General features: G+C 43.1%; 2 protein-coding genes across 2 annotated transcripts; one reads left to right on the plus strand and one right to left on the minus strand.

Annotated features, from left to right (window-relative positions):
• Positions 1-1,320: 1,320 nt before the first annotated feature.
• Positions 1,321-7,769, minus strand: LOC308303702 (ADP-ribosylation factor-like protein 3). Its single transcript, XM_080748175.1, has 6 exons — positions 7,654-7,769; positions 6,361-6,504; positions 5,741-5,857; positions 5,038-5,088; positions 4,634-4,819; positions 1,321-3,561 (listed from the first exon to the last, which is right to left on the minus strand). The coding sequence occupies exons 1-6, from the start codon at positions 7,654-7,656 to the stop codon at positions 3,514-3,516; spliced, it is 549 nt and encodes a 182-aa protein (XP_080604301.1). The 5' UTR covers positions 7,657-7,769; the 3' UTR covers positions 1,321-3,513.
• sfxn2 (sideroflexin 2) lies at positions 7,430-27,192 on the plus strand. Its single transcript, XM_080748174.1, has 13 exons — positions 7,430-7,565; positions 9,556-9,668; positions 12,745-13,007; positions 14,260-14,430; positions 15,713-15,811; positions 17,527-17,602; positions 18,717-18,802; positions 20,519-20,579; positions 20,922-20,988; positions 21,143-21,192; positions 22,033-22,082; positions 22,205-22,252; positions 24,081-27,192. The coding sequence occupies exons 3-13, from the start codon at positions 12,859-12,861 to the stop codon at positions 24,178-24,180; spliced, it is 957 nt and encodes a 318-aa protein (XP_080604300.1). The 5' UTR covers positions 7,430-7,565; positions 9,556-9,668; positions 12,745-12,858; the 3' UTR covers positions 24,181-27,192.

Raw genomic sequence — 27,192 nt, forward strand, 5'->3', positions numbered from 1 at the left:
CCCCACCTGTGTGTGTGTGTGTGTGTGTGTGTGTGTGTGTGTGTGTGTGTGTGTGTGTGTGTGTGTGTGTGTGTGTGTGTGTGTGTGTGTGTGTGTGTGTGTGTGTGTGTGTGTGTGTGTGTGTGTCAGGGTGTGTGGGGGGGATCTAAAATAATAGAGAATACAAATCTAAATGCGAAAATAGTGCATCATGCGAGGCGTTGAGCAGCAGGGTTGGGATCCTTTAGGATATTAAAGGGATATTCCACTTTCAAAAAAACTTTTTGTCATTGTATGGTCTAATCAGGCTTGTGTGAACACCCTGAACAGTTTTTAATTTGCTTCATTCAGTATTTATATATTTGATGTAAATGTTATCTGGCCCTCCGGCAGGCCCAGGCCCCAGGGCCTCTCCCCACACACACTCATTGTAACTTCAAACTCCATTTTAACCATGATAGATTCATTAAAAACACCCATTATTTTTTCTGGTGACTCATACTACCCTCCTAATACGTGAGCAGGCCGTGTTTTTTCCATAACGTTTTTCATGTATTTTTAATAATTCTTTGGGAAAATGGAAACAATTAAATGCAATAAAAATATATAACAAATACATGAAAAACGTTATGGAAAAAACATGGCCTGCTCACGTATTAGGAGGGTAGTATGAGTCAGCAGAAAAAATAATGGGTGTTTTTAATGAATCTATCATGGTTAAAATGGAGTTTGAAGTTACAATGAGTGTGTGTGGGGAGAGGCCCTTGGCCTGGAGGGCCTGGTAACATTTACATCAAATATATAAATACTGAATGAAGAAAATTAAAAACTGTTCAGGGTGTTCATACAAGCCTGATTAGACCATACAATGACAAAAAGTTTTTTTGAAAGTGGAATATCCCTTTAACTATTCCGGTTTCCTTAACTGTTCCCTCCGTTAGGCCATTTCTAAAAATGTCTTCTAAATCCTAACAGTTTTCTGAAAAAACAAACAAACATATGTTTCTGTCAATGGTTCTCAAACCTTTTCATGTCAAGGACCCCCGAAATGATGCAAAACTTCGAGTTAAAAAAGTCATTTTAAAAAAAAGTCATTTTGGAGGTGAACTACTCCTTTAATGGGTTAAAGACACTACACTACAGGTATCGTAATCGCATCACAGACGTGAAGTCCACATACCAGCTCAGTGTGAAAAACCTGAAACAGTTCCAAATGTGATGGAACCCATACCGGATACCGGATGCTTGTAGATCGTCAATGTTCCATCCGGCTAATAAGTGGTTAAATAATCTTCTTTGGGAAGCCATTTTATTTCTCATAAACGTTTTATTCACGTACCTTTAATGCTTGGACGGAATACATTTGAGAATATCAAAAGGAAACATCTGCGGGCAAATTCCCTCAGTACCTCCGTGAAGCAAAAAAACAAAACAAGAAGAACCAATGCCATTGCATCATCCACATATATATTTGTTAAAAATCTGCCAGCCTATATTAGATATGCAAAACATTATAGACTACAGTGTACAGCCCGGGTAACAAGATACTCTATAACGTGCACATAATGTAACATACAAACATAGGGCCAACATATTTACAGTTAATACAATAGAAATGTAGTGTCTCTTAACCATTTCATTTCATAATGTTCCCTTTTTTATACATATTAACATGTATCATTCTTTTACAGGGGAAGATGGAGCAACATATATTCCGCCAACATCCTAGATCAGGGGTCTTCAACGAGTTCCAGGCCAAGTACCCTTTTACTCAGAGAGAGAGAGGAATTTTGTATAAATATTGTATAACATTGTGTTGCGGATTAAACCTTTTCATAGATTAGACATAGCCTTGTTTGACAGCACTATCATCAGTGTTGTGTAAATTCATTTGTTGTTTGTTTGTTTATTTACACATTATTTATTCTATTCATGTTGGATTCATGTATTTTCAGACATTTTATCACTTAAACCCTCAATATATGATTAATTTGATTTGGCCCAGTACTCGCTCTGCCACTTTTTCCTTCTACACCAAACCTTTTTGACGAAAATAGCAGATCTACAAGCTCACAAGTTGTCACAGCGCGATTCATTGTGAGCTTGTAGAGGTGCTATTTTCTGCAAATGTTCCTCCCAGAATAGGGATGCTAGAGTTCAAGTAGTCGATACAAAAAATGTAGGAAAAAAAGGTTCCTATCACACAAAGACTTGGCAGCCCCCCTGCGGTAACTCTGAGGAACCTCTAGGCGTCCCGGACCCCCTGTTGAAGACCCATTACCTAGAAACCTCACGCACACAGACACGCACGCACGCATGCACGCACACACACGCACACACACCATGCCACTTGTTGCTGTTGTTTGGAAGCGCTCTAAACTCTACTTCACCATAAATAAAGAATTACAAAAATAGACCTCACTTCAAAAACAGAGCCATAGCAAGGAAAGCGCTTACAGCCATCGTGGAATGATACAGTACAAAACAAAACCCAAAACAAAACACAACATGTCAACCTGTGTGAACGACGACAGATGAGAAAGAAGGAGGGTAACAGACAGAAAAGGGGGTACAGTTGGTTACCGGGACAGCATAGTAAAAAAGGGATTCAAAGAGGACAGGCGGGGTGGTGGTGGTGGTGTTCTAATCCAGTGGTTTTCAACCCTTTTCACATCAGCATTGGAGCCACGGACCACCATTTGATGAAATTTAGCCTCTCAGACCCAAAAACCTAGAATATTTTGTTGGATATCAGTTGGATTGTGGATTTTGTCCACGATTCCATGCTGTCTTGATGTTGGTACCAATAGGAGAGATAACAGGTTAATCAAAATAACAATTCTTCTTCATTCTCTAATTGTGTAGACCTCTTTTAGATTAAGTAATGCAGGTGTTAAACAATAATTGAACTCTTGACTGGCGCATTTGGTTTCATTTTACACTAGTCTCTAGAGTTAAAGATGATAGGGGTCCATTTGGTTACCAACTCTCCATCATGTAGCTGGGGACCACCTGGAACTTCCTCAAGGACCACTGGTTGAAAGCCACTGTTCTAGTCTAAAGGGTGATGTATACTTAGTTGCGGGGCGGTGAACGGAACCAAACGCAGATCAGGCGTAATGAAGGACAGCGGTTAAAAGAGGAATGTTTGAGGTTTTCCGACGAGGTTTAACCGATGGGAAAACTGGAGCGGTTCTCCCCCGGCAAAGGAACGCAAATGACAAACCCCGCCCCCCGCGGAGTGACTTTCCCTTTGAAGAGCCGACCGCTGTCCCCAGTGTCCCGGACAGACGAGGAGGTCGTGTTGAGATTAGCGAACTCTGCTGATGCGAGGAGGGGCGGCAGGCGGGAGGGGGGGTTAAAAACTCTCTTCAAGTCCATGTAGTATTAGTAGTGTGCATACATTCACAGGTAGTATATCCCATTTCACCGAAGGTCAGGAGGGTGTGTGCGTTGTTTGTGTTGTGTGTGAGTGTGTGTGTGTGTTACGGCTGCTCCCCCAGAACAGTGATATAATGTAGACTGGAGGCGGGGCTACTTTTTCTTTGCGTTGACACTCTTGCAGACCCAGTTCATTCCCTCCTGAAATGGAAAAGGGAAAGAGAAAGCATTGGCGTTGAAAAGCAGAGCACACCAGGACTATTGAGAACCACAACTAGGCCTAGGCAATATATATACACCAATATTTCAGTCGCGAACACTGACACTCACGTCAAAGTAAATGACTCCACGAATATTTGAAATGGACTAAAGTGTGATAATCAAAATGATGTAATAATGTTGACCCTGTGAATGTATGTACATGTAAAAGTTAACCATTTATTGCAAACAAATGGAATACAGTTAAACGTGGCGTTAATGGCTCCGCTCTTTAAGATGTTTCCTAAATTTTGCTAAGCAAAATCAGGGAACGCTCCCCCACAGGTATACAAGAGCGGACCCATAGAAAGGCTGTGTTTAAACGGACCGCTTTGTTGAGGGAATAAGGTGTGATGTGTTTTCTTTTAAACCTTAAATGTCAAATAAATCAAATTAAATAAAAAGAAAAAGGTGTGTGCGCGTGCATGTGTGTATAGACCAGTGGTTCTCAAACCTTTTCATGTCAAGGATCCCCCTCATTTTTTGTAACCCATTTTTCACCCTGTGCCAAATTCTGCCAATTGCCTAAGCTGTAATCCTGGGCGCTACTCTCCCTCTGCCAACCTGGGGAGAGCCCAGAACTGAACTCATGCTTCCTTCAGTGCATGAGGAGTGAGCACGCCGCTTCTTATCACCTGACAGGGGGAGTTTCCCTGGTAGGACGTAGCGCGTAGGAAGAACAAGTTATTCCAACCAGTTCCTTTTCCCCTCCATACCAGGATTACTGCATGTTTTTTTTGTGAGGGTACCTACCCAAGGGGACACATCGAGAACATGCAAACTCCACAAAGAGAGGCCCTTTCGCCAAACCCCACCTAGGGTATGGGCACTGATGATGCAGAGGAGAGAACACGCCCCCAGTGGCCACAGCATTCCCCGGTGAGAATTGAACCCGGGACCTTCTAGCTGTGAGGCGACAGCACTATCGACTGCGGCACTGTGCCCCCATTCAACACCTTCAAGGGACTGCCGGACCACACTTTGAGAACCACACTGGCTAATAGACGCCTCTCACCTGAATGCCCTCCCCAGTGAGGGCGGAGCAGGACTGGATCTGCCAGACGCGGTCCCGGATGGTGTGCAGGTTGAGGCCCTCTGCGATCTCCGAGGCCGGGGCCGCCGTCAACAGGTCCTGCTTGTTGGCGAAGATCAGCACCGGAACCCCACTCAGCTTCTCCTCATCCAGCAGCTCAGCAAGCTCCTGGAGCACACACACACACACAGGTTCGGATGACTGTACTTAGAGATGTACCGATACCATTTTTGAGCTGTGTTAACCGCTTCAACATCTGGCTTTGTCTGTACGTACGCATGTCCCGCATCTGTATGTCACACCCACACATAACTCAACAATCGTATTCACTAATTTTCCTGTACATGAACGTATGATAAAGTACAAAAAAAGAGTGTGATAATTACCTGCCCTGTTTCCTCAAACCTTTTCCTGTCTGCGCTGTCGATGACATAAATCTGAAACATAAGGCATAACTGAATGTGAGCAAATACGCTGAGAATTGAAAGATTGTAATTCTCAACATTTTGTGGTCAAACAAAAGAAATAAATGACTCAAAGAAATAACCACACAGAGCTGCACAGTTTAACTATCAAGTAGAGCACAAGGTCAAGGAAAGAGAAATGCCAAGTGCCAAGAAATGGAAGTGGTTCTCAAAGTGGGGTCTGGGGACACCCAGTGGTCTTTGAGGGGGTTCCAGGGGATCCCCAGCCAAATTAGTTAATAATATATAGCAACACAATTAGTTTATCCACTTTAACTCTATTTCATACTTAGGCAATTCAACGATTGTGATCTTGTAGATTGTCTATTTTACTTTTTTTTGTTCCCCACCATTGTACAATGAACAAGGCTGTGATTAATCATCATTCAGTCTAAACGATTTAGTCAAAAGAAATCACACCTTTGGCAACTTGACAGAGTGCCAACTTGACGACCCACATACTAACAGACAGCACCGAAAGTAGTACTTGCACACTCTGCTGGCGCACAAGTAGGCCATATATGGCCACAAGTGCACTAGGAGCAAGTAGGCACCTCGATAGAGTGCAGTCTAGTTAGTTCTAAATACAGGTTTTGATATATTTTCGCTTAATTGTCCAACCCACCAGCACATCCGTGTTCTCAAAGTAGTTCCTCCAGTAGGGCCTGATCTTCCTCTGGCCTCCGATGTCCCACACGTTCAGCTTGAAGCCCTGAGACTGGACGCTCTTTATGTTGAAGCCCTGCAAACATGCAGACGGACACAACAGCTTAGAGTTGTTCTGATACCAATAGCGGTATCGGAAAAGCTGCCAATACCACCTCAAATGCTGGAATCGGTATTGCTGGAGTATGCAGTTTTATTTATGGAATGTCTTAGATGTGTTTGTTTTAACAGAACGGGTACACATTATTGTGTATCATTATTTTATTAGTGTGTTAGTTTAGTTTATTAGTGTGTGTATCATTATTTTCACACACTAAGCTCACAGCGCGGCACCGAGTGCCACGCTGCGAGCTTGTAGATCTGCTATTTATTTTTTAAATTGAAATTTGGTGCCGTGCTGTGAGCTTGTATATCTGCTATTTTTCAATAGTTAAAGCAGTCAATAATCCTAGGCCTAAATGGGTTAAATGAGGCGTGACCCATACAATATGGCCTGTGACCCACAAACGGGGTCCCGCGACCCAGTGTTTGGGAAACAGTGTAACTAGCAGATGTGTGTTCCTCTACTACTCAGCGTACCTGTGTGGGGGTGATGTGGCTGATGTCCTCGGACGCTAGCTGTTTGAGCAGGGTGGTCTTTCCTCCGTTGTCCAGGCCCAGTAGTAAGATCCTGACCTCCTGGTCCGGGGTGCTCTTCAGTTTGCGCAGTATCGACAGCAGGCCCTGCAACACAGCAAGGAGAGAGAGAGAGTGGAGAGTGGAGAGTGGTGAGCACACAGCACACACACTCCAAACGCCCCATGTGATGGTAGCCGCCGGTGGCAAACAGGGAGGGCATTGTAGCTAGTCAGCCACCATTAGAATGGCATCCCACCCATCTATCCATCCATCTATCCCACCAAGTAGCTCCCATCTCATGTAGCTACAGCAGTGTTTCTCGACCTATTTTAATTTCAAGCACCAACAGTTTGATATACAGATTAGGCCATGATTTCTCTTGAGATAATGTTGCTCTCCTTCCCTCTTCTTTTCTTTTCCCTTTCTGAAGATAACAAAAGGAAGATGGACTGAAGGAGCTTGCGCGCACACAAAAAAACTAATTTCACCCATTTCTTTACACCTGTGTACCTGTCAATGTAGTTGATTGTGATTCCGGACCCCCATTTGATACAGTTTGCCATCATGTCTGGGGAGATGGACCGCCCCCCACCCCCATCGACATAATTATATCCACTGCAAAATAATCCTCAGTATTAATGCATAGGTTGTTCAAATGGAACCAAAAACATACACCCTCAAGAGTTACAATACAGACCTATAATAAAAGGTGGTTTTCCACTTGGACCCTTGCACATATAGCCTGCAGTGCAAAGTGCATTTATTTCCCAGCCTCCTCTTTTGACTTGGAGGAGGATGCATTGCACAGCTACTCTGTTACTTGATGTGCACCAGCATAACGTAAGAACAACAGAAGAACAGACCAGAAAAGACTAAAGTACCTAAATTATACCCATGCCCAAATTGCCCATCATCTCCTGCTCTGATGAAGACTAGCCTCGCGGGTTTATTTCTAACGTGGAGAACTAGCTTATAATACAGCAGTAGCTAAACATAGCTGGTTGCTAACGTGCTAGGCTAATCTCCCGTGGTAACTGGACGAGGCAACAGGCTTTTTGCTGCAGCCTACACACCACGGATCTTTGATTTTTCTTTTCACACAAAACAAAAGCCTCGGATCGTGGTGGAGGTATAGTTACGGTTGTCTACATCAAGAGGGTCAAACGGTGCGTAACAATCGCAGGTTTACAGTTGATTTGTAATTGTTTAAACGGTGGCTAACTGTGTCATTTTCTTGTTTAAATGGAAACTCACCATCTTGTTGCTTTATCTCTCCCCAAGACGCCGCCGACGGTAACCAGGGGGGATGACGCACTACGCACACACCGCGCGCGCGCGCGCGCACACACACACACACACACACACACACACACACACACACACACACACACACACACACACACACACACACACACACACACACACACACACACACAGAGAGTAGTTATTACCAGATTATTACACCGGAATTGGTTACTTTACTGAATGAATGAATGTTTTTGTGATTCATGAATTCGATGAGACATTTTGTCAGTTGTGGAAAAAGTAGGCCTATTTATTTACTAAAAGCAAAAGTATCAATACTGAAATTTAGGGTTATAGGGTTACAAATTCTACAAATAAAAGTCCGGAATTCAAAATGTAGGTCTACTTGAGTAAAAGTATGAAAGTGATGGCAATGTCAAAATGTACTAAAAGTGCCAAAAGTAAAAGTAGGTCTACTAAATGTTTGTTTCAAATAGCCACGGTATAAAATAGGGTTATAATATGTAGGCTATGTTTTATAATATTATGATTTATATCTGCAAAGTAACTAAATACATGTGGTTGAGTAAAAGTACAATATTTGCCTCTGAGATTTAGTGGAGTAGAAGTAAAAGTAGTAGGCCTATTGGAAATTAGAAATGCTCAATCAGCTTTATTATCAACGTTATTGTCAAATCACACGATTACAGGTGGAAAAGAGGTGGGATATATTTGTGTGTGCTTGCTCTCTCTCAACATTCACAGACTTAACTGATTTTATTTTCTTCTATTTTTGTTTCTTTGAAAATGATACGCCTCCATCCTCAGAATTAAAAATAAAGTTTTTTTTTTTTTTTTTTTTTTCTTTTTACTTTGCCGATTTATATATCTTCTGATGTTAAATGTCAGTGTTACCACCATGGCATAACAGAACAGAACAGATCTGTTATTTTTGGCAAGCGACACCGTCCTACGAAGCTGGCGCTGCCCTGGCCTCTGATTGGACAACAGTAGAGCTGCCCTGGCTTGTGATTGGACAGCAGCTCCTCCCCTTACTACACTACTAGTATTTCAGAGCGGGTCAAATCACTTTACAGGTTGCTGATCCGGTCAGGCTCTAAACCGGATACGGAAACATATTTAGCATGTATGTGTGCGTACAAATAACCGGATACAGTACGAGGGCTGTACCGGATCACGCTGGTTGATTCGTAATAGAAACCTGGCTTTCCTTGGGTGCTGATGACCAGTGTTGCCATGTCTGCTTATTATACGCGACTTTGGACTTGTTTTGGTTTTCTCTTTCATTTGCTGATGTGGCCTCTATCTACTGCAGTGGCTCTGAAAGTGGATTCCAGCGACTCTGTCTTTATGGGTTATTTTAGAGGGGTCTTACATTTAGACCTGTAGAGTTAAATACTTGTATGGGTCAATTTAGACTCTAAAAATTGACCCATGATACAAGTCTGTACAAATGGAACCAATGAATGAACCCTAATGGATTCATTTGGTTCAATTTGTAAACTGTCAGAGTTAAGGGCCCGGGAGACCTTGACATTTCCACTGTAAATGTCTTCCCTTTCTTTTCTTTTTATTTTATTTCCCTTTTTTCTTCTTTTTTAATGCTGTTTTCCCTTTTGTTATTGATGATATCCTATGTAAAGTACTGTGTTCCGTCTTTCGGATACATACGTGGTTCCTGTGTAAATAAGCCGGAAAGCTTACTAGGATCTCCTTTTAGTTGACCGTGTGCCAGTGATTTTTGTCATGAAACTTTTTCCTATGCAACCTTCTAATAAATTCTTCAATCAATCAATCAATCAATCAATCAATCAATCAATGAGAAACACTGATCTACTGCTGTACCATATGTCTTCGTTTTCATTTTTGTTGCTTGTTTCTCTCCCCAAGATCTGGCAACACTGGTGGTGACGCGAGGCAGTGCCACACGGACGGCCAAATGTGATATCACTTGACAGCCTTATTTATCTTCCTTGTTTACTGGTCCAGCAGTCCCTGAAAAGGTACGTGTTCCTTTCCTTTGTTTCGGCTGCAACTGGCTTGTCTAATACATCCATAGGTCCTGTGTTTCGTCCTTTTATTATTGCATTATTGCAGAGAAGGAGCACAGCGGCCACGAGTAACTTGGCTCGCAAGTTGCATCACTCTTTGCTTGTGTCGACTACCCAAGCAATTTTTAAAATGACTGGTTCTCAAACTTTTTCACGTCAAGGACCCCCAGGTTGACACTTGTTAGCCCCCATTCAAGTATATGCCAGGGACCCCCATAAGAGAAGATTTGTACGGCTCCAGCAGTGATTACCCAACCATTCTAATGTCAAGGACCCCCCCAGTTTGACATGCCTTTAATATGCTAAGGACCCCAATTTAATAGAATTTCGCTGGGATCTCTGGGACCTCAATTTCTATTGTAAAATAATTGTTCATTTAACTCAGAGAGTGTACAAATGGATGCAATGCATTTGGTTCCTAACTATCATTTAGCTGGGTATCCCTGGAACTCCCTCAAGCAAAGGACCCCTGGGGGTCCCCGGATCCCACTTTGAGAACCACTGATTTGAATGACTGACTGACTGACTCAGATGACTGACTGACTCAGATGAGAACCACTGATTTGAATGACTGACACATTGATCAGAGTGGAAGTGGATTCGAGGACTGGTTTTGTGCTGCAAGAGGGTGATGAATGATGATGCCAGTGCCAGCATGCCACCCTTGCAGTTCCATACTGTGTAGATACACATGTACTTATGGTTTTAGGTTAGTCAGGTGAGGGGCGGGCATGTATATGCATGCTGTCTACAGAATACTCCTGTTACTCCTGGCTTTACACTGATGTGAGCACGTGTTCTAGATCCAGTTTGTCAAGCTTTGGGACTGCATGATTATAAGAACCAGCCCCTTCTCAATTGTGTAACCTAACCTCTCTAGACTACTCCTCTTATCCACCCCCTTTAACCCAATAATGCAGTGTTTCTCAAACTTTCAAATTTCAAAATTTCCCCTAACAGGTTATTTTGGTTCCATTTGTACAATGTCAGCATTACAGACTTATTGTAAGGATCAATTTAGACCCACTTAAAGGAACCCACAGAGTCCCTGGCTGGAATCCCTTTTGAGGAAACACTGCAATAATGCATTCATTAATCTTTAGCATGTTCATCCATTCACAGTCATTCATAAATTAGGTAATAATAATAATCACAAATCTTGACACTATGAAGGGAATTTTACGAAGCTGGCTTGTGTCCAGGGTTTCCCCCCATGCCGCCACAGACCTTGACCAGGTTTTTGTAAACACACAGCAGCTAGATCCAGTCCAGCTGCACCCAACCCAGTATCAGCCAGGCCAGGCCAGGCCAGACCAAGGTTCAGGCTAGGTCTAGAGTAGACTGAACCTGCTGACCTCATTCCTGGCAGCGTTGGAGATCAAAGAGAGAAATAGAAAAAAAAAAAGAAAAAAAAAAAATATATATATATATATATATATATATATATATATATATATATATATACACACAGTACACATAGCATATCCAGCTGTCACAGAGTATGCACGTGAGGTTAGACATAAGGTGCATTGTGCTGTACATTGTTTTGGGCCTACCAGGGGTCCAAATGGAGCCTTACGGGCCTGTAACTGTTACTTATCAGGATTCAAATTAAGTTTTGAGCTTGAGGATTTGCTATTTTTGATTGTTTTGAGTGACAATGATGTAGGACATTTATTAGGGGGGAAAAAAACACAAAGATAAAATATAAGGTTTCTGCCCCGACAGCGATGATATCAGACTGACCTTGAACGAACCCCGATCTACCCTGTGAAGTCCTTAGTGCTTCCGACTAGTTACAGAGCTGTAAGGGTACATTTGGGCCGCTGGTGGTGTAGTCCCCCAGACCTATCGTTGAGAAACAGTGAATCTACAATTCCATTACAGGTGATTCAATAAAAAGGCTGCTATTGACAGACTGGACAGATACAGCTAATGTGTTAACAGAGTGTGCTTGCAGGCCAGCCAGGCCAGCTGTTGTTTCTTCCTGGCTATTTAGTCAGCGGGGGGAATGCCGTGGTCTCAAAGATCAAGCTGTGAGCCCGCGTGGGGCTATAAACTGGTAGAGATGATATGTTAGGCAATGATTAGAAAAGCTAATTTCTCCCTTGAGAATTTGGGGCGGGTGGGACGGCTCACAGGGATCTTTGTGTGTTTATTGTATCACAACTTGCCCTGCACGCTCAAGCACGCAAGTCACGCAAATGACTTGCTCAAGCACGCAACTCACGCAAGTCGGTCAGTAAGCCCTTTAGGCAACCATGCCTATTCGCTTACTGGATTAAAAGGTGCAATACCGTAGGCCAGGGGTCTTCAACAGGGGGTCCGGGACCCCTAGGGGTTCCTCAGAGTTACTACAGGGGGTCCTCCAAATCTTCCAATCCTTTTTATATTAACAACTTGAACCCTAGTGTCCATATTCGGAGAACTTTAGCCAAAATAGCAGATCTACAAGCTCACAACGCCTCGCAGATCGGCTATTTTCGGCAAAGAGCTTTGGTGTAGAGGGGAAAAAGAGCAGACTGAGTACAGAGTAAAAGGTCAAGTTTATTAGCTAATGACGGCTCAAGTGGTTAAATATTTGAAATCACAAATTGACATGAATCCAAAATACACTGATGATTGTGCTGTCAAACGATGAAACTATATAGAATCTATGAAAAGGTTGTGGCGGTCCTTGCTTCATCTCTCTCAACTACAGGGTCCTTGGCCTGAAAACGTTGAAGACCCCTGCCTTAGGCCTCTCTAGTTTAAAATCTATTCAAATTGAATCAGCCCTTAATACCAGGCTAGACTGGTTATGGGGGGTGAGCCAGGGACATCAGAGGGGTTAGTTGGTTCAGTTTGTCTCTGGAGGGGGACATGCTGTTCAAAGAATTCTGATACTTTGCGTCAGTTATTGAAAGCGATTACAATTCTCCTAAAGAATTTCCTTTTCACAAGTTCCAACACCGCATATGCTTTGTTGTATTTGTAAGTAATAATGGCATAACTTTCCTTTTTTCCTTTTCTCTCTCTCTCTCTTCAGGCGGGGATCATAGCAGTTGAGCAGGACTTAACAGAGGCTACCCTACACAGGGCCTGGACCACTATATAGCTTTATTATCATATTGAGACTGTAAAGGACATTAAAGGAGCCACCATGAGTTCATTTGACATTGATGCACCACGATGGGACCAGTCCACGTTCATGGGCCGACTAAAACACTTTGCCAACATCACTGACTGGAGAACAGTGGCCCTGCCGGACTCACGCCTAGACGAGGCCAAGGCCCTGGTAGAGAGCTGCAGGTACACCAGACACAAATCCCACACGGACCAACTTAACGCGATCTCCTCCAGCGTTAATCACGGGTCACCTGTTACTGACAGCTGTTTTCATCGTGCGAGTCTAGAGGGCCCGTTACATTTGTTTGTACTGGTGTCGTAACAGACAACAGCAGATCTACTAGCTCGATGTGTGTGTGGCAGCGCAACATTATTTTCGGTGCGTGACACTAGCATGCTACTTGTTGGGTATGAATCACCCTTGAGTGTCTTCGATGTTCTTCAGTGGTTGCTCCAGGGTAGCTTCCATTTAATTAAGGACATACCGGTTTTGTCATGCAGGCCTAGGGCTGTCACGAATCTCACAATCATTACATTTTAGTTGCAATTACTGATAATATTTTTTTTCCTTCTTCCTATTAAAATGATTACGCAAAATAATTGCGATTCTCTCAGATAATTGCAATATGGCGATTGTGTAATAATTGTGAATTGTCTTTCATTGTGTGTGTGTGTGTGTGTGTGTGTGTGTGTGTGTGTGTGTGTGTGTGTGTGTGTGTGTGTGTGTGTGTGTGTGTGTGTGTGTGTGTGTGTGTGTGTGTGTGTGTGTGTGTGTGTGTGTGTGTGTGTGTGTGTGTGTGTGTATTACTACGTATTACAAGAAAAAAGGTTTATGGTAAAGAAAATGCTTTTAGATATATGTTTACAGTTAGGACAATATTCAGGTTGGGATGAGGATTGGACATTCAGAGGTTAGTTGCGTTTGCTAGTGCTGCTGTGACACTGAAAAGTAGCCGGTGAAAAATAGAGAAATAGCCAATCAATATTTTATTCTTTCACCTGAAAAAGAAAAGATTTAACCGCGATCATCCGGTCTTTACTTTAGTTGTTGACCAAAAAACACAATCTGCGAGAAGAATCAGAGATAAATAGATTTATCTAAATCTGAGAGCATTGGAGCGGATGGAGAGAAACCTTTTCCGGATTGCGTCACTTCCGGTTCTAAGCGTTGCATAGCAACCGGGGACGCTTCATGCGGTGGCAATTCATTCATACCTCCGTGATGACTGAAAAAACGGAAATTACCTATATAGGCCTATTCGTCATCAAATCAATGGCAGGGAGCTGCTGGATAGGAAACGACGTATATATAATATATAAGTCAATGGCAGTGGATGTGTTAAAAAAAATGCTATGAAATTGCTGTCCTTAAATGTTGATGTCCTCACAAGTACTGTATTGTAATACAAACCTGTGTGTGTTGTGTTGTGTGCAGGGCGGGCTCCGTTCCCCCAGGCACCACAGAGGAACAGCTCCACTACGCCAAGAAGCTGTACGACTCTGCCTTCCACCCAGACACAGGAGACCGCATGAACCTCATCGGTCGCATGTCCTTCCAGGTCCCCGGAGGCATGGCCATCACCGGCTTCATGCTGCAGTTCTACCGGTACAACTGTGTTCTTTCTGGGGCTTACCGTCAATGCAGTATTTAGGACCATATTTGGGAGTTACAGAGCGTTATTCGATTTGTTCTGATGATAGGCGTAATCTTTGAAATGTTTTCAAACATTTTTCTACAAGTTTCAAGCTTGCTGCTGTACATTGTCTCTTCAATGCAGCGCTGCTGATTCTGATGCTGGGATAACTTCTAAATCGATAAATGTTGTTTACTTTGGGCTGACCTTCATTATGGTTACGACCCTCAACTCTTTGCGCTCTTGTTGGCAAAGATGCAGATTAGGGATGGCCAATGGTTAACCGGTTAACTGTTAAGGAATTGGTCACCGGTAAACACTAACGGTTATGGTGACCGTTAACTCATTGAGTGCCAGCGCCCTCTAGGGGCCAAAGAATGCCAGCGCATCTCTCATAGGCGAGCGCTTTAGCTTCCAGGACCTAACCTTCCAGGACCTCACGTGCTCACGTTCATGCACGGCATGGAAATGTCCCGGATGAAAATGCTAACAGAATGGCTATTCCCATTTTGTCATCTAAAAGATCATTTTTGGGCGATTTCGCCGTAAATAAACCTCGCGCCGCTTCCAGAGCACACAATCCAGAGATATAAGCCTTTAAAGATGTGGTCTTTCATTGGATTAGGCGGAGATTGGCGATTGCGTTTGCAAATTACGGCCGGCCGGGAGGTTGCTAGCTTTCGGCTAGTAGCTAGAAAAATCAGGCCAGGCTTCAGAAGGCCTCTTATCATTTTATTCATGTAATTAAAAAAAGCCGGACTACTTCGGGATCGGCACACTCGTGTACTCATCGAAAGCGGCGCCGAACATCGGGTGAACATTGGGGAGCTCAAAAATGTATTTTAAACCATTTTTAATGGAATATATCGTCGGACAGAGTAGAATGGCTAACTGGCTAGCGGCTAGCGAGCCAGGACCACCCACGACTCTACAAGCAGCTCGGGGTAAGTGAATTAATAAAAAAAAAATTGTATTGGATTGAAATAAAGCCGAACTAGTTCGGGATCGGCACAGTATGAGTTAATATTGTAGTTTTAAAATGTGCCAGAACGGCTTGGAGCGATCAAGGACCGCCCTCCGCTCCAATTCCGCTCCTGTTGGGGCTGCAAACCATTTGTCTGTACTGCGCCTCTCTGACAATGCTGAGCCTGAGACACAAGCTTGCTTAATTTCTCCATTTGGCCATCCCTACTGCAGATATAAACTCAGCAACAGTTTTAACAGTTACACACTCTGTCTTTCTCCTCTCTGTAGGACAGTCCCTGCGGTGGTGTTCTGGCAGTGGGTGAATCAGTCTTTCAATGCTCTGGTCAACTACACCAACCGTAACGCTGCCTCTCCCATCACTCCCAAGTAAGACCCTGTGGTGTTCATCCCACTGCTTCCCACTGAAGGGGCGGCATAGCTCAGGTGTAGAGAAACTGGTATTAGAGCACGAAGGGTATAAATCCCGAAGGGTTCCCAGTTCGAATCCGGGCTCCCCCTGAGTTAATGTCGAAGGGTCCTTGGGCAAGACTCTGAACCCCTAATTGCCTCCGGTGAGTAGGTTGGTGCCTTGCATGGCTTCCTCCGCCACCGGTGTATGAATGTGTGTGTGAATGGGTGAATGTAATGCACAATCTATGTAAAGCGCTTTGGATTAAAAGCGCTATATAAATGCACCATTTACCATTTACCATTTACTGCTTACATCAAGTCAAGAGCGGAATGTAGCCGTTTGAAAGAAACATCCGAAATGCACCAGTTCTGGCCAGCTAAAAGGGATATCAAGATTTTGGTCATGTCCCAGTAATGGTCTCTTTGAGGTGGAAACAGATTTCTGCACAACACTGTTAAAATGGGAAGTAATGCAGAGACGTTTGAACTGACTGTATTATTTTTCATTACGTTGTTGGAAAGACACATTGATAATTGTTCATTAGATATATATTGTATACGAGAACAAGAGCTTGGCTTCACGCTAACACCAAGGAGGTCAAGGCGGCATCCCGCAGTAGTTCTGACAGACCTGGACTATGCGGACGACATCAGCCTGCTCTCCGACAGCATGGAACAAGCACAAGAACTCCTGAACAGGGTGGAGATAGAGTGTGCCAAAGTTGGTCTCAGGCTAAATGCTAAGAAAACTGAGGTTATCACCTATAACCTACCTGATCACTCACCTCTGACAACAACAGAAGGAGCTGTGTTGAAGGAAGTCAAGGACTTCAAGTACCTGGGCGCATGGGTCGACTCAACTGAGAAAGACCTTAAAGTAAGGAAGGCACTCGCGTGGAGGGCCCTGAACGGCATGAACAGTGTATGGAACTCTAACCTCCCCCGCCAAATCAAACTTAGCTTCTTCTTTGCAACGGTGGAGTCTGTTCTCCTCTATGGCAGTGAATGCTGGACCCTGAAGCCAACCCTGCAGAAGTCTCTAGACGGGTGCTACACTAGAATGTTGCGTGCAGTACTCAACATCAACAGGAGTGCACATGTTACCAACAGGAGCCTGTATGAGGGAATACCAAAGGTAAGCGAGAAAATTGCCACCAGAAGAATGAGACTAGCAGGACACTGCCAAAGACACCAGGAGCTTCCAGCCAGCAAATTGGTACTGTGGGAGCCAACACATGGGCACCGGTCGCGAGGACGTCCCACAAAAACATACGTGGACATACTCAAGGAAGACGTAGGGACACAGAACACCAATGAGCTGGCCAGATGTATGGAGAACCGAGATGACTGGAAACAACGATGGAGGGCTCGTCTGAGGACGACCTAGATAGATATATTGTATATAGTATATCCCCGCTGTCCAAAACTGTTGCTTTTCAGGATTCCAATCTAAAAATGTCAAAGGTAGCAGATCTACCAAACTCAAAACTCGTCGCTTCGCGCCGTGTTTCGAGCTTGTGGATCTACTATTTTCGATGCTTTTGTGGGACGCTTTGAAGACACAAACTGTTAGAATATGGAGATAGATCTCAGCGCGACAGCAATGATATATACATGATAATGGAGAAGTATTTAGCACAGAACTGATATATGTTTGTATGATGTAATTGTGACGTTTTCTTTCATCGTAGGCAGATTGGAGTAGCGTATGCTACTGCAACCAGCACAGCCTTAGCAACAGCAGTGGGACTTAACCTCTACACAAAGGTAAAAAGCAACATACACACACACACAACACACACACACACACACACACACACACACACACACACACACACACACACACACACACACACACACACACACACACACATTGTTTTACTATAATAGTATACGTGCGAAGACATCAATATTTTAGGATGGTGGTTTTATGAATGACATTTAACCTTTTTCTTGTGAAGATGAGGACAATTGTCTTCACAATGTCTGTATTTCTCAAATCCTACTATTTGGCCCTCAAAAGTATAGTCGCACGCATGCATGCGCGCGCGCACACACACACACACTGCATGACTTAAAGGTCATTGTACGGGTTATGTTGGCTCAGTTATTAGGTCAGGAGTGAACAGAAGTTGGAACAGCCTAGTCACTCACTCAGTGGCTGGTATTTCCTGTGTGCGTTCTTCAGGTTTTGTCTCATTACCAGCTGTATATTACCAATGAATAATAGTTACTGACTGCACAGCTTGCAGTAGTCATGATCAATCATGATCATCAGTCGTCTTTCTCTCCACAGTTTACCTTCATATTTGGTAGAAAGATATGAACTGTTCATGGTATTTTAGCTAGAGTCTGACTGATGGCTGATTATTTGAGACGATCACAATTTTGGAGAGTCCTGGAGCATCTTTAACATTGTTGGGGGGTAATAAAAGTTAAACGAAGAAGGAAAAAAAAAGCTTACAACATTGCAACAGCTTGTAGATCTGTTGATTTTGACATTGTCGCCTATAATGACGCGCCCAAAATAGGGACATGCGGATGTCTTCAAAAAAGGCAAATAATGTTCTGATATATTAAGTAGTAGAAGTATTAAGTATTCACATAATGAAGGAATAAGAAATGATTTGCGGCTGTGTACTCGTGACGCTGAATTTGAGTCTGACTGACATTATTTTTGCCATGAAATTCCTGAATGGCCTCCAGGGATCAATAAACGTTAATCTTATCTTTTAAACACATGTTATTATTGCAACATTTGATCTTTTTCATATTTCATCTATATTAGGACATGCTGGATGATCAAATATTTTTCAAACTATTTGCTCATGTTTTTCCCCTCTTGTGATTTGCTTTGTTTGAATCCGTCCTGTGGTTGTAGAAAGCCCCCCCTCTGGTGGCACGCTGGGTCCCCTTTGCAGCGGTGGCAGCCGCCAACTGCGTCAACATTCCAATGATGAGACAACAGTGAGTCCCTTTTGGCTAGAGTCAGGGCTTTGTTAAGACTGGAGGCAAATCTATTTTTCTTCAAATCTCAATCTCAAAATAGCAGATGTACAAGCTCACACGTGTCACATTTAGGGTTGGGGATCCTTTAGGATTTTAGCGATTCCCTCTTAACGGTCCGACTCCTATAGGGGGTTCCAAATTAACCCTTAGAAGACTGTGTAACTCTGAGGTGTACAAATGGAACCAAATGGACCATTATGGGTCCGTTTAGTTCCATTTGTACACTCAGAGTTATGATTGTCCTTGAAATTGAAATGTGTGAGAAACACCGGAATTGTAATTTTATAGCAGACATCTACATACCAGCTCTGACGGTGTGATTAAAGTTCCAAAAACAGTTCCAAATGTGATGAAACCGATTCCGGTTCCTCAATGTTGGATCCACTTCTTACAGTTCCTCCGGTTCCGGATCCCAACCCTAATCACATTGTGAGCTTGTAGAACGGCTATTTTCAGGGAGTGACAGCATCATATGGTGCATTTACTGTATATACTGTAGCGCCTTTATCCAAGGCGCTTTACAGAGATTGTACGTTCCATTCACCCATTCACGCACACATTCATACACCGATGGGCGATAGCAGAGGAAACCATGCAAGACACCAACCTGCTCACCGGGAGCAACTAGGTGTTCAGAGTCTTGCTCAAGCACTCTTCGACACAAACTCTGGGGGAGCCCGGGATCGAACTGGGAACCCTTCGGGAACCCTCTGTGTTCTAATGACAGTTTATCTACCCCTGAGCCAATGCCGCCCCGGTACAATAAAGTATACATCACGTTTCGGTGTCCAAGTATCCAGACTGAGACAGTCACAGTGAGACACATCTTTAGAAATCAGATTTGAATCACATTTCAAACCACGTAGGAATGTGCTTCAAATGTGCTTCACAATCAGTTTCCATGTGTTTAGTTGTTGCTGTTTTTTTGCTTGATAAAAACATTTTGATTCCAATCTGGTTAGGCAAAAATAATCCGATATGGGGTGCTAGTATGAACATTTAGAAAAGCAGGCTTTAGAAAAGCACAAGAATAACGCAAGACCAGGGTTGCTTAGTGTCACGTGGATTTTATTGCTGAGATGTGCTGAAATTTCAACATCTCTGCCATTTTGAAAAGTCTGTTCGGAGCAAAGGCTTGCTTTTCCTGTGCTAAACTGTGCCCACACACTGCTAGTGCTCCGGAGAAATCTATTACAGACGAGAGACAAGACAAACAATGTCTCATCCTGTGAAGGTCTTTGTCAGGTCTTTTCTGGTCAAAAGGTTGTTTGTCTCTTGCCTGCGATACATTTTTGTAGGGCAGCGTGCAGAGCTATTTTTGAACATTTGGAGCATGAGCAATAAAAGGTCAATGTGTATGAGCCTTTGTGGAAATGATTTTCAGCATTCTGCCTGTGCCACAGTTTTCATTGGTATATTTTTATAGGTTGCTCTTGTCTTGTTGCTTTACAATAGACCTAGTCTGTTGATTGTTTGAGAACACAAAGGTTACACTCAAGTCACACATTCTGCTTGTATTGGATGATCAACAACACCCACTGAAGTGTTAGTAAAATGCACAAGAAACACTGATTAGAAGCAAATATCAATTTGATCAAATCAGAAATTACTGAATATTAGATCCTCCTCTTTCCTTTTCATTTCTAACTCCCGTTTTCCTGTATCTGTCTTAAGGGAGATCCTGAATGGCATTGCTGTGACAGATGAGAATGGTAATAAATTGGGCCAATCTAAGGTAAGCAGCTTAATTATGGAGTTAGTTACTTTTAAAACGTGTGTAAGGGTGGACCACCACTTGGGCCTCTAGTTTAAGGGTGGTGCATTTTAATGTTTTATTGCTGGCCTCACAATATTTTGGGTTTGAATCTAGCTCAGGTAAATGGTACATTTCTCTAGCACCTTCCAAAATGCTGTACAATGTGTATTACATCCACCCATACACTGACACATGCACACTCCGTTTGTTCTGTCTTTATTGTACTGTCTAATAATAATCAGAAATGCATCCAAAATAAGCATGTATTTTTTTTTTAAAGCCTCAAAATGTATTCTCTCCATATTTGTGTTTCCTCTGTAGAAAGCAGCTGCTAAGGGCATCACTCAAGTGGTCATCTCTAGGATCACGATGGCTGCACCGGGCATGAGTAGGAAGAATTCAAACATTTTATATATTCATCATGTTACACTATGTGAGCATGTATCAAAGATGGATAATGTCTCCTGTGGTTGTTGGAGATATTAATGTTCTTAAGGATGGACAGCACTATTTATCACCTCCTTCTGTCTTTCCATCCCCAGTTCTCCTTCCCATTATGATGCAAAGGATGGAGAAATATAAGTTTATGCAGGTGAGACGTTCACGTGTATGAAGTACACAAACTATAGACTATTATCATTCCTATGGAATGGATCTCATATACTGCATAAAAGTAGGTATACAGAGAGTGTACAAATGGAACCAAATGAACATGTATGGAGTATGGACCCATTTGCTTCCATTTGTACTCTCTCAGAGTTAAATGAATTCTGCAAACTGAAAGTGTCATGTCTCCGCTCCTGTCTAGATCAGTGGTTCCCAAACTATTTTGGTCGAGACCCAAAAGAGAAATTAGACATATGCCCGATTGCCCGGGACCCAAACTAGTGAAAACAGCAGATGTAGATCGGCTATTTTCACTACTTGTCCAACATTAGTTTTTTTCCCGACCCAGTGTTTGGGAACCAGTGGTCTAGATGGATTCCCCTTTGTCAAAGGGTGATATTGTTCTGATGATGTTGAACTGTAGGCAGTACTACTTGTCAATCAGTAGGTGACAAGTAGACCGGGGTCTAAATGTATCAATGGCAGAGTAGGGAGACCACCTCCAACACAGGGAAGCTGACAGACCCTTCGCTAAAAACCCCAGGACAACAATCCACTCGTCCCAGACTCTTCGCCGTCCTGGCCCCCAAACTGGAATAAACTCCCCATTGCAATTAGAACTGCAGACTGACTCACTCCCTAGCTTCCGCCGTAGTCTGAAGACTCACCTCTTCAGACGCCACCTTAGCACTTATAGTATTAACACACTCTACCATTTACAGATTTGTTAAAATAATGTTTTATTCATTCAAATGTTCCGGATTGCATCTTTAATTTGAATGTGTAGAGATGAGTGTGTTAATGTGCATTTCTGTGTCTTTGGCAGAGGATCACATATCTACATGGACCAATTCAAGTGATGCTGGTGGGAGTCTTGTAAGTTGCTTTTTATTGTACTTTCCCATCCCCATATTTATTATCATGGCCATGTGTTTAAGATCATGTACAGTATTTTTGAAAGATTCCACTTTAAACTAAGATGTGTTTTAATTCTCCAGCCTGGTCTTCATGGTCCCTGCTGCCTGCTCGCTGTTCCCTCAGAGATGGTAACTAGCCTGTCATAATACTTTCATTCACTCACATTTGCAGCCTATTGCCTCAACTTTATGGTTAGGTAATAAATTGATGTACATTGATCAAGCATTTTATACAGAGACTCTGCCAATGAGAATGAAGGTCTGGAACTATTTATAGAAATATATATAGAAATATACATAAATAACAGCAGAAATACTTTTCCATCATGCATAATGTCGCCTAGTAATGTTGGGCAACAAGAACGAGCACAGCATTCAAAGTAAGTAATAGGGCATCAGAAAAGAACTTGTCGGCCGCAAAGTTCAATAGAGAAGTTGGGCCTTGTTCTATTCAAGTTTGATATGTTGATATTATTATACCAGTAAGGCTCCCTAATCGGGAGATAAGCGACCGTAGGTCACTTATCTCCACAAATAGGGCAAAAATGTGTTTTGCCAAAATCTTCCTGATCCATGTTGATGACATGAGTGTAGACATACTGTGTAGTGATTTTCGTGATTTTAGGGCAAAATCTGTAGGAGCAGTGTCCAAAAATGTGTTTTTAAAAATCGGCCTGGAGGTGGCGCTATATGGGACAGATTCATGTTGATGGGATGAGTGTAGACATACTGTGTACCGATTTGCGTGATTTTAGGGCGAAAATTGTAGGAGCAGTGTCCAAAAATGTGTTTTGCAAGAATCTGCCTCATGGTGGCGCTAGAAGAGGGCCATGTGAGAAATGAGGGGTGGGGTCTCCGCGCCGGCAAGGCGGACGAATAGGTACCGGCCCCGGCTGTCCCGGTCGCTCCTAGCCGGAGTTACGGGATTTTATGTGAGCTGCAGTGTAGGGGGTCCTCCACTGGGGGCGCCACCACTTTTGCATCCGTTCTGGAGCACCAGGAGTCGGTGGTCCCCGGGAATTCCCCGTGAGCAGCCCCGTTGGGGTGGTCATTTGGTCATGTTTGCGCATTTGGTCATTTTTTCCATCTGGGGGTCCCCCAGGGACCTGGGGGTCCCTGGAGCTCCGGGGGTCCTTGGAGGTTGTAGTTTGGCAGCCAAGGAACGTGTGTGCAAAATTTGGCATGGATCGGGGCAACGGTTGCGGAGATATAAGCAGGGAAAAAGTGTGACGTGTGAGGTGTGACAGACAGACTGACAGACAGACGGAGGGACGGACGGAGTTACTTACACTTTGTGGTGGTTTTGATAGTAAAGTGCGACCTACGGTCGCAATCATGATTTTGAGACTGGATATCATCGTGGATATTCTAATGTTGTGATATGACATGAGTGTTGTCTCTTCCTGGTTTTAAAGGCTTTATTAAAGCGAAGTGATGTCATTTTCTGAACTTACCTGACTGCAGTGTTGTATTGCTCTTGTCACGCGGCAGTCACCGACCCATATCTTTTCTGACCAGAGTCACGTCTCTCATGCACACAGACATACATTGATGCTAAGGTGTTTTAACAAAGAAACAAGCCTATATGCATATCAATAGACCTGAATGTTAGATTAAGCGACGTGCGTGGTGACATCCTGAAAATTGCGTACCCCCAAACATTGAATCAAGTACAATAAAACACTGCCTGACTGTTCTGGCAGTGCTAATAATTAGCATTTATGGTTATTGGTCTAAACTAGAACAGTGCCCGTGTAACAAAACGTATTTGATTTTGTCAACATAGGGTCTAAGTAGGACGTCATAACCATTTATACAGTAATTGCTGAACGTTCTGACTGAGCTTGTTTTCTGTGTTTCCTTTCTCTCTGTGTCTGCATACCCATGTATGCTGTCTTTGTTCTCTCTCTCTCTCTCTCTCTCTCTCTCTCTCTCTCTCTCTCTCTCTCTCTCTCAGCTCCATGGCTGTGTCTAAGCTGGAGCCAGAGTTAAGAGACTCCATCATGTCTCAATACGGAGAGCGTGTCCAACATGTCTACTTCAACAAAGGCCTCTGAAGTCCATCAGCCTTATCTGCATCTGCATGCCAAAAACCACACGGATGTCCTCATGTAAATGGTCCTTTATTTTTTTAATTGTTGGGAGACATTGTGAAATTGTAACAAACCGGTTTCTTTTTCCCTTTTTTATATACTGTAGACATATATTATAGGCTGCGGGAGGTATATGATCATCATTAACCACTTAATCCCTACTTCGACGCATTGTGGGTTTTTAGATCAGCTGTTACAGAGCACCGAAGTCTGACATTCTCCAAACACAGACGTTATCAAATGTAACTCAATATCATCAACGACACAGTCATATAGTCTGACAAAATATTGCTGGGAGGTTTGTTTATTTTTGGATTTGCCTATGGGAATTCGGACACAAAAAATAATGCTGTGACAGTGATGTCAGGATTTCGGTACTCTATTGAAAAATAATAATTAAATAATCGGATCATGTGAATCTCTTGATCCACATGGAAAGGCCGTGGCCCCCTTGTGGATTCCGGACTTGTCAGCCATCCTTTGACGTCAGTTACCTTTGACATAATTATGACGTAAGACTCCATATTTGATTAAGGTTTCAGTGCAATTTGAGCCTCGTTGACTTCCAGTATGATATACTGTAGTAGACATTTCAAAAAGTATAAAACGTTTGGGAAAAATCGCACCTGTGCGAAGTGAGCGGTGCTGTATGGGCCGTGCTGTCCGTGTATGTGTGTATGAGCACAGATCTCTACATGGAGTTCCGTGCTCATACACAAAAAGTGAAACATAGGAGCGGTTAGCACTGCTCAAAAACCTATCATAGGTACTTCTGTGGCCTACTGGCAGTGTGCACAAGACATTGGTCGTTGCTTCTAGACGGCGAGACTCCTGCAGAGCAAAACATTTATTCTTGTTTTTTTGTTTGTGAAGATGTTGACCTTGTGTTTTTGTGTCCTAAATAGGGAAGTAAGGGTTAAAGAGGTTACAGAGTTCGCAATAATATTCATGTTAGTCTTGTCATGTTGTGGGATTCAACGGTCTGTCGTCAACCAACAACTGTCTACTGTCATTCAAGTGCTTTTCGTTGCTGTCGGGCAGAAACCTTGTATCTCTGTATTTGAACTGGTACGGGACTCAGGTCCTGTCAGTCCACAATGTGGATTGCATTTAAATTGCATAATCTTTTAAGCACAAAACTTCATTCTGCCAGAGAGCAGCCTGGTGCTAGACTGCAACACTTATCCTGTTCACACTCGCCTGTCAAATTTATACCTTGCCGTATGACGAGTATAAGCTCACAGCTTGATAGTTTTTTTTTTTTTACATTACAGATTTTAAAGCTTCTCTGGAACTTTTCATGTTTACGACCTAAACAGCTTACATTAACTTGATTACAAAGCACATCGCAACTTACTTTGCTAGAAACATCTGAGTATAAAACATAACAGATTTTGATATCCCTCTGCATGACTTCTACAGATGGATGAGGGGGAATGGTTTCAGTGTAAGAACATCTTGTATATCTGCTATTATCAGGGTACAACACCGTCGTACAACAGAGCATACGTTAGGCATTAGGGGCCATGTCCACAGAAAGCCTTTATGAGCGGACGGGCACTTTGAATATCGTTGCTGTCGAGCAGAAACCTCTTATCTCCAAATTCAAACTGTTTTTTGAGCGGTGGCAGTCGCTTCACCATTTGACCAAGTGTATAGGTATGTCCGTATTTTTGAGGACGGTATGTAAAGTCCCTGCCCGCCACCGCGGAGGTTGTGGGTTCGAATCCACTGGGGTGTGTCCGGCTTTGTCAGGCGTCTCTATGCGCGGGGAGGGAAGCCTCGGGAAGGATTATAGTCGTCACTGTACTACGTAATCATACGGGCTGGGGGCAGCACCTGTCAGCAGGGAGTGTTGGGCGGGAGGGGTAGGACGAAGGCCCTACGTCCTCCAGGTGGGGTCTCCTCACTGGCAGGTGAGTCAGTTGGAGACAACATAAGTGACAAGTTTGACGACCCATAAATGTGTGTGGGGTGGAATTAATTTGCATAACGACTAAATTGGGGAGAAAAGCGGGGTAAAAAAGAATTTGCTACTCTAAAAGAAATAATAATGCATGAAAGACAGGTGCTGGGCATCTCAAAACAAACGATTTGTGTTGGCATGGTCCCCTAAAGGCCTGTCCATAGTATCTCCGAAATGTTCGGTGAGTTGGACTTTCTGACATGCACATTTCCAAACTCTCATTCGGTGTAATACTTTTCAGAAGTCGCGAGTGACGTCATTTTGTAGTCGAACCGGACCTTTTGACCGAAAAGTTCGGTTTCGGTCCAAGTATGGACAGGCCTTTACTGTCATTCTCAAACTATGCCCGTTGATGTTTCAGTTTTTGTCTTTAAACCTAGTCTCCTTTCTCCAAATCAGTGCCTTCTTATTAAGTGACCAGGGGCAAGTGCTGCTGCAGTTTTCCGTTTCAACAGAAAATGAGTTTACTTTGAAACAAGACATAATGGTTGTTGAAGCATTCTTTTTATGTGACATAGTATAGTGGTGGAGTCGTTCTCAAAGTGGGGTCCGGGGACCCCCAGGGGTTGGTCCTTGCGGAGGTTCTTCCAAGCGGTCCTCAGCATAATGATTGATAGTTAGGAACCAAGTGGACCCTTAATAGGTCTGTAACTCTGACCAAATGGACCCATTTTGTTTCCATTTGTACACTGTCAGAGTCATAGGGGTCTGTGGTCTTATGACTACCAAACTGGGGGTTCCTTGAAATAAAATACAAAAATAAAGTTTGAAAACCACTCAACTGGTGAATCATTAAATTCAAAGTCTTAAGATATAATTTGTAGCTGTGAGTGGTAGGACAGTCCTCCTTCCACAGCCTTCTAGGCTGGAGATGGAGAGATACTGCCCTCTTCAGGCGTGAGATTTAATTGCCTCTCAATAGTTTGCCAATTAAAGAATTATGCTGTGATGATGTTATATACAATATAGCCTATACAATGTTACAATGCTGGAATAAACATTGAGCTTTA

The sequence above is a fragment of the Nannobrachium achirus genome, assembly GCF_963921795.1.
Source record: "Nannobrachium achirus genome assembly, chromosome: 18".
Classification (NCBI taxonomy): Eukaryota; Metazoa; Chordata; class Actinopteri; order Myctophiformes; family Myctophidae; genus Nannobrachium; species Nannobrachium achirus.